The sequence below is a fragment of the Chanodichthys erythropterus genome, chromosome 4 (genome assembly GCF_024489055.1).
Source record: "Chanodichthys erythropterus isolate Z2021 chromosome 4, ASM2448905v1, whole genome shotgun sequence".
In the NCBI taxonomy this organism is placed as follows: Eukaryota; Metazoa; Chordata; class Actinopteri; order Cypriniformes; family Xenocyprididae; genus Chanodichthys; species Chanodichthys erythropterus.
The window spans coordinates 8,061,561-8,070,000 of record NC_090224.1 but is presented as its reverse complement, the minus strand read 5'-3'; the positions used below and the strand labels follow the sequence as shown (position 1 = coordinate 8,070,000).

Sequence of the window (8,440 nt, the reverse complement as noted above, 5' to 3'; positions counted from 1 at the left end):
TCTTTCCTAACATCACGGCTGTTTATTACCTGTTTTCTATTGAAAATATTGTAATTTCTTGTTTACAATTTATTTTATGGATCTCATTTAGAAGCTAAATAGTCCACCAGACGGGTTTTTTGTGAGTCGGAAAACGCGGTTTTCCGTTCAATAAGGAATCACTTCTGGTTTTGTGAACCGGTTCAACTGGTTTATTGAAAACAGCCGACGATCAAAGTATAATTTGCTGCAGTGTATACACGCCATTTCAATTATAAAAAGTATTTTATGGTCAGAATAAATATGGCAGATCCGATTATTAAAGTAAAAAAGAATAATTATTGACATTAACATTGACACTACAGAATATTTTTCGTCTCTAAACAAAATCATTAGACTAACGTTACTACCATGTAACGTTACAGCATTACATTTGACACAGTTTTAACTAATTTAATTTTTCCACATATATAGCTACATAATGCTAATTGAGCATACTGAATCTGTCGGTATAACAGTACAGTGTTCTGAACTGATCTCAGATCAGCGTTGAGCCTCGCTCGCGTCTCGCAGCTCCACATTGACCGACTCCATTTTGTGTGAAAGGATTGTTCGCACAGTCACGACTCATTCAGAGGAGAAACATTAGAAAAAGGTTTGTGCCTGAGACAGTTAATCTTTTCATCTTCATACTTGCATGAATTAAGCTTTTAAGGGATGTGTTGTTTAACCGACTGTTTTGTGGAGCGATTCACCAGTTAATGAGCTTTATTTGGATGTGGGTTGTGGTTCTTCTTAAAGGCCTTCTAAGCCTTCGTCGGTGTTTGACGCTTACAAAATAACAGCATCGTATCACGGTGTTTTTTTTTTTTTACATTGTTTGCATTTGTTTTAAAGAAGATGAGCGGTTGTCGTATTTTCATCGGTCGGTTAAACCCCTCTGCTCGGGAGAAGGACGTCGAGCGGTTCTTCAAGGGTTATGGGAGAATCAGAGACATTGACCTGAAAAGAGGCTTCGGATTTGTGGTACGTTTTGCCTTTCGTAAACAATTTAATAAAATTGCCGATATTGCAACAACATGCTGTTTGTGTTGCACTTTAATTCTAGTGATTTATACTAGGTCATGTGTTGTATGTATGTCAGTGCTTAACCTCAATAATATTAATAGCACATGGGCTGTGTTTCAAAACCTAGTGAGCTGTCTACAGGGACACTTGTGGTGATAGAAAGCTCTCCTTGTTTTTAGACAGCCACCTAATGAAGTGTTAATTTGTGTGTGTGTGTGTATATATATATCATTTCAGGTTATAAGTATAAATTTAAGTTATTTTAATACTATATATTTTCAAATTCGATACCATTCAAAAGTTTTGGGGAACTCAAATGCTGCATTTATTTGATCAGAAATGAGTAAAAACAGAAATATTGTGAAATATTTAAAATATCAATTTTAATATATTTTAAACAGTCATTTATTCCTGTGATTGCAAAACTGAATTTTCAGCAGCCATTACTCTAGTCTTCAGTGTCACGTGATCCTTCAGAAATCTGTGACGTCTTTACTGTCACTTAATAAATTTAACATTTCCTTGCAGAATAAAGTATTATTTTTTTTAAAAACATGTCTTACTGACCCCAACGATTTGAACAGTAGTGTATATAATATTGTCATATGAAATTGCAACAATAAACTGAGCAATTAGCAAATGTAAACGGATTTGTTTTGATATTTAAGTAATATTAATTGGACATCTAAGTAGGAAAAATAAACTAATGCGGTATAAGGAGACGAATCAATAATCCTCTCCACTTTAATAATAATCACATATAAATTTTAACTGCTTATTTGTTTGCAGGAATTTGATGATCCAAGAGATGCAGAAGATGCTGTTTATGATCTTGATGGGAAAGAGCTCTGCAATGAGAGGTATAATTTACATCAGTGCCTATTTGTATAGTGCTTATCACAATACATATTGTTTCTAAACAGCCAAAAGGCGACAATGGTGAGGAAAATCTAAAATGTTTAAGTGGAAGAAAAGAAGAAGCCTTGAAGAGAACTGAGATTTAGTTAAGGCAGACACATGTATGAGAGAACCTTATTTTTTTTTCTGCAGAGTGACTATTGAACATGCCCGTGTCCGCCTGCGTGGGGGCCGAGGTCGTGGTGGTGCCGGTGGAGGTAGTGGGGGTGGTGGAGGACGTTTCCCTGCTCGGTATAGTCGTGGCTCCCAGGACAGCCGGAGGTAGGGGTCAATTTTTGTAAAATATACTTTGCTCATGCCCTTTTATATTATTGCACATTAACCTTATAACGTTATATCCGAGTACTTTTTCTTTTATTATTTAAAGAAATTAAAGGGATAGTTCACCCAATAAAGGAAAACTATCCCATGATTTACTCACCCTCAATCAAACCATACTAGGTGTATATGACTATCTTCTTTCAGACTAACACAATCGGAGATATATTTAAAATATTCTTAGTTCTCCAAGGTTTATAATGGTTGTGAATGGGGGGGGACTGTGTTATGAAACCCAAAATAATGCATCCATCCATTAAAAAAAGTAATACATATGACTCCAGGGGTTAATAAAGGTCTTCTAAAGCAAATCTATGCGTTTTTGCAAGAAAAATATCAGTAACACTTTACAATAAGGTTCATTAATTAACATTATTAAACTACATTAGTTAACATGAACTAATAATGAACTTATACAGCTTTAATTATTAGTATCTTTGTTAAAGGTGCTAAAGAGGATCTTTTCGTCGACTGAGAAACCAAAGACTGTTAGTGAGTTTTTGAAATGAGCGCATGCGTAAGAACAACCCCCCTCCTTCACAGCTCATTTTGAGGGAACGCCTCCCAAAACTCGTGCACGAATACTGGAACAGGAGTGTTTACCACCGGCATTCGCTGTATCGTGTTAGTGGATTCATTATGTCGGACTCACCGCAGGTAACTCATAATCTGCAGCTGTTACTCCTGTCTCCTGACAAAAACATTGCATGCGGCGCCTGTGGAGTGTGGAAAGTTACTGGAGCGTGCAGCCGCGCTCGTCTCTCACAAGGAACGTCACGGCAGTGATTGACAAGCCAGAGGGCGTAAACTATTGGCTGATGTTTACCTCGTGCACAGATGATGTATATTAATATTATTCCTTTCAGTGCACCTAATAAATAGTCTTTTATCAGTTAGTAAAGACAGTTTCAAGTAATATTGCAAAAATGTATAAAACAAAACATCCTATTTAGCACCTTTAATGTTAATTTCCACATTTACTAATACATTATTAAACATGAACAAACAATGAACAACTGTATTTTCATCAACTCATGTTTGTTAAAACATTAACTAATGAAACTTATCGTAAAATATTCATTTTTAACACTTTATAACCTTGGAGGACTAAGGATATTTTTAAATCTATCTCCGATTGTGTTAGTCTGAAAGAAGATAGTCATATACACCTAGGATGGCTTGAGGGTGAGCAAATCATGGGATAATTTTCATTTTTGGATGAACTATCCTCTTAATACTTTTATTCAGCAAATATGCATTAATTTGATCAAAAGTGACAGTAGAGTCATGTTTGCGCAGATAAGGTTGTGTAAACGTACTATGTTCAGTATTTTTATAGAAATCTAGTCGATAACTGTTTCACCTGTCAGGAACCCTCCACCGATGCGCACAGAGAATCGTCTCATTGTGGAGAATTTGTCGTCAAGAGTCAGCTGGCAGGTGAGTGTTCATCAATTTCCTGTCATGTTTTGGGGAGCCAGTTGTATTCCCAAACACTGCAAATAACACACACAAAAAAGGATTCCATCATAGACAATTAGAATATGTAGAGTTAAATTGATTTATTACCCAATTAAATGTAAATCAATGGCAGAAGTTGTCATTCTGAGATTACTTTCAAATTCAAGGTCATATAATACTGAGGAAACAGTAAGGTTAAGTCACTTTGCCTCTGTTTTAACCAATTGTTCACCCCTCTATTTACCAGCCTGACTGTTGTGTCGTATGGAAGAGCTCGCTAATGGTGGAGTTAACCCCTACAGGGTCCCTCTCTCTGGTTAAGCCACTCCCATTGTGTCCCACGCCTAGTTGACCTCCGCCGATCGCACGAGAGCTCTCTGTGAGTGATGCCCTCTCGCTCTAGACGCAGCGGCTGCCGCTACAAAGCGCAGTTTGTGACGGTGCCGAGCTGAAAGAGAGAGAGAGAGACAGAGAGTGAAATCGAGAGATCGAGAGAGAGAGAGGGGCAGAAAGAGAGCGAGAAAAAGAGAAAAAGAGAGCGAATCTCTGGCTTACGCAGTCAATCGAGGGGTTCGGTAATTTGAGAGGCTTCGATCGGTATACTCACCCACCCAGCTCTCTGGTGGTCCCACACACGTGGCCGAGGATAAAACAGCCCGATGGGTACGTTCCCAGGTATTAGTCTATAATCTCTTCCTCGCTGTTTACGCTCGGTGCCCTTGAGGGGATGGCACAAATAGGGTACGATCGATGGAGGGAGGCCTTGTGCTCTACCACACTGTATGCACTTGTGTGTTGGTAAGAATGCATTTGCCATGTAAATGTACATTTTACTACATGTGGGGCCCTTTTTTTACGAGCCGCTCCACATAGTTCCTCTGCTAGTCTGAGTCTTGTAGTTACAGGGGTCCGGGAATGTCACAGCATTGCAAGCCAAAATTTCCCAGGTCAACAGTTTTCCCTTGATGGCACCACTGGCACCACTTTTTGTTCCAGTGCTCATTCATTTTGGCGATAAAACACAGAAGTCTTTGTGTTTGCACGTTTGAGAAGCCAGGGTTGCCATCACAACCTTTGAATAGAGTGTGGAACGACCATGAATTGGATTTACCTCTTCGCTGCATACCATGTTGTGATTCTTCACTAGCCTTTTTTCAATTATTTTCTGATTACCAATTCAGAACATTACCCTACACTTTTTGTTGGTTACAAATCTATCTGTGTGCTGCGATTTTCTTACCTTCAACTCATTTTAATGTTTATATGTAGCATATCGAACATGGTCCAGGCTTGAGCAAGATCTGAGAGGTTCTCGGACCCCAACTTTGATAGTTAATTCACCTTGATGCTTCATAAAAGGTGTTAATGTGCTAACCTCAGTTACCTAGCTAACTCAAAATGCTGCTGTACTGTGTGTAGGATTTAAAGGATTTCATGAGACAAGCTGGAGAGGTTACTTTTGCAGATGCCCATCGGCCAAAGCTTAATGAGGGGTGAGCTGGGTATTTTCTTTCCTGTTACTCTTCCAGTAAAGTTTTTGTGCATTGAATTCGATCAATTACAGTAACTGTAAATATATGTGATGTTAAGTGGTTGAATATCGCAATGAAGACAAATCATGGATTGAGTCTAAATTGATACTTTTTGGCTGTTTTATCTAATAATTTGATCTTTCTACAGTGTGGTTGAGTTTGCCAGTCATAGTGATCTAAAAAATGCCCTGGAGAAGTTGTCTGGGAAAGAGATCAATGGAAGGAAAATCAAACTTGTTGAGGCATCCAGGAAAAAGTGAGTTATTCTTGTTTTTAGCTGTCTGTTAATGTTTAAAGTTTATCATTTTAAAATATATTACTAATACATGTAATATATATTACTGTATACAATATATGAATTTAAAAGCATTTTGAAAGCCGCAACGTTTGAAAGCAGGCGTCTATCAGTGGACTGGTCCACGCCTGCTTTCAAATGCTCCCGTGTGTATCTGTGTAAGTACACAGTGAAGAGCATCACTGATGACTATTTACAACGTTGTTGAAGCGTTGATCATTGTAGCCAATCACACACATATCCGATGAGCGCGTCAACACATTGGCCAATCAGGTGTTTATGAATCCACTCAATAGTGCTCAAAGCGTCACATTTTTAACATTTCAGTACCGACTTGGTACTTTTGACAACTCAGAAAAAAATTACTTTTTAAAATGTATAAAAAAAAAATAGAAAACTTCTTTTATATTGTAATAATATTTCACAATATTACAGTTTTATGGTATTTTTGATGAAATAAATGCAGTCTTGGTGAGCATAAGAGATAATAAAAATTAACGATAGTGTGAGAATTGATTTTCTTTTCTTTCTCTTGTCCTGTAGATCCAGAACTCGGTCTCGTTCAAATAGCTCATCTCGCTCTCGTTCACGAGGGCGTTCTGCATCACGTTCTCGTAGCCGCTCCCGTTCCCACAGCCCCAAATCACATAACCACTCAAGAAGTCATTCCCGTTCACCCAGTGCTTCTCCTGTGCGGCCCAAAGAAGCAGCACGTGCTGAATCAGCATCCCCACCGACCCCAGTGCAGCGCCCCCCACCGTCTCGTTCCCCCTCCGCAGACAGCCGTCATTAGACGCTGCTGCACTGGGTGCTGAGGGAAGCGTCTGTGATCAGGCACTGCAATAGGCTGATGTTTATCGCAGCAATATTGCCCCACCTTTGGTCAATTTAGGTCCCGAAAGTGGAGGGACGTCCTCTCTCCATGCCAGGAATTTCACAGCACAGGCTCTGTTGCTAACTTAAAGGTATTTGACAGGAGAATCAATTTAAATCAGGACTAGACAGCTATTTTTGATGATTTTTTTTAAGTTCATGTCTGAACTGGGTTTTGTGGTTGTATTTTTTTTTTTCACTACGTAAAGAGTGAGGTTTGCTTTCTGTTGAGAAATTCTTTAATTCTATAAACATTTATGGACAAGCCAGTAAATATGATTGTTTTCAGTAAGTTTGACCCTTTGTTGTGTTCTGAAAATTTGTAATTAGGGTTTTATGAATAATGAAAATTGTTTGTAACGTAGATGAAGCTTGAATTATAATGATAGAAGTCAAAGAATTATCTGAGTTCCTTTCACACTGCATGAATAAAGAGATCTTGTTTCAAATTTGTGAATCTCTGTATTATATACCAGCCTATTCATATGTATGCATTTGATTCCTTATTGTGTATACACATTTTTGTTGCATTTTTTTGTACGATTAAATTCTGCTTTTTTTGCAATGCATATTCTCTTATTCCTTAACAAAATGAGGATGAGATTTTAATATGCCATATTTCTGATGTATTATTTTGTTTTAAAGTATGTGAACATCATATCAAGTTGAATCAATGTCAGGTTTTGTCTGGATATGTTTTGATGTTTTTCATTCATTGGAAGCTGTACCATGATATAAATATTAATTAAAAAAAATTAAAAATTATAATTAAAAAATTTTGAACATTTATAAAGTTTGTGTAGCACTGTCAAAATAAATAAATTCCCTGAAAGCTGTGTCAGTAATGGAGTCAGTTGTTCATCTGAAAACTCAAAAACATTACACATTAGACCAAAATGTTTATCAAAAAAAAAAAAAAAATTACAGTACACCATTTACTGTTAACATGAAGGTATTATTGTAATTTTACAATAACTTATTTTGAAAAAAATAAGCATCGGACTACTTAATGTCATTCTCTGTTTAATTTGTTTTATGGATTTGATATGTATTGAATTTATTAAATGCTTATAGTGAAATTAAAACAAAAAGGCACCTGTTTCATAGCTGCTGAAAAAGCAGTCACTTTTGTGCTGTGCAACCACATACAATTGTCACAGTGTTGAAACATTTCAGGCTGATGCTTTTCAAGGAGGAAGAAAAAAAGTGCACTTTTTGCAACTCAGTATATCAATCTTTCTTCTCTGTGGCCCCAGCACCCACTCTACTTTGGCCCCAAATTCCTTTTCTTTTTTCAACTTTAACACTATGCAGTCCCCTCAAATGTCACTGTTGGAGTCTAATAGTTTCTTAAGATGTTATTGCCACTGCTGTGTACACTTGTGTAAGAAAAGAAAAATCATTTTTACAGTCTAATAAAGAGAATTACAGTCAACTTTGTGTGTGTGTGTGTATATATATATATATACACACAGTGGGTACAGAAAGTATTCAGACCCCCTTAAATTTTTCATTCTGTTATATTGCAGCCATTTGCTAAAATCATTTAAGTTCATTTTTTTTCCTCATTAATGTACACACAGCACCCCATATTGACAGAAAAACACCGAATTGTTGACATTTTTGCAGATTTATTAAAAAAGAAAAACTGAAATATCACATGGTCCTAAGTATTCAGACCCTTTGCGCAGTATTTAGTAGAAGCACCCTTTTGATCTAATACAGCCATGAGTCTTTTTGGGAAAGATGCAACGAGTTTTCACACCTGGATTTGGGGATCCTCTGCCATTCCTCCTTGCAGATCCTCTCCAGTTCTGTCAGGTTGGATGGTAAACGTTGGTGGACAGCCATTTTTAGGTCTCTCCAGAGATGCTCAATTGGGTTTAAGTCAGGGCTCTGGCTGGGCCATTCAAGAACAGTCACGGAGTTGTTGTGAAGCCACTCCTTTGTTATTTTAGCTGTGTGCTTAGGGTCATTGTCTTGTTGGAAAAGTAAA

General features: G+C 37.3%; 1 protein-coding gene across 2 annotated transcripts; it reads left to right on the top strand.

Annotated features, from left to right (window-relative positions):
* Positions 1 to 504: 504 nt before the first annotated feature.
* On the top strand, positions 505 to 7,280 carry srsf5b (serine and arginine rich splicing factor 5b). 2 transcript variants are annotated; one of them, XM_067383936.1, is made up of 8 exons: positions 505 to 634; positions 877 to 1,005; positions 1,837 to 1,907; positions 2,098 to 2,226; positions 3,654 to 3,723; positions 5,164 to 5,237; positions 5,425 to 5,532; positions 6,115 to 7,280. In XM_067383936.1, exons 2-8 carry the CDS (start codon positions 880 to 882, stop codon positions 6,362 to 6,364), a joined length of 828 nt encoding a protein of 275 aa, XP_067240037.1. In that variant the 5' UTR covers positions 505 to 634; positions 877 to 879; the 3' UTR covers positions 6,365 to 7,280. The 2 variants fall into 2 exon arrangements, with proteins under 2 accessions (XP_067240037.1, XP_067240038.1); XM_067383937.1 differs by having other exon boundaries at positions 520 to 634; positions 880 to 1,005.
* Positions 7,281 to 8,440: the final 1,160 nt, after the last annotated feature.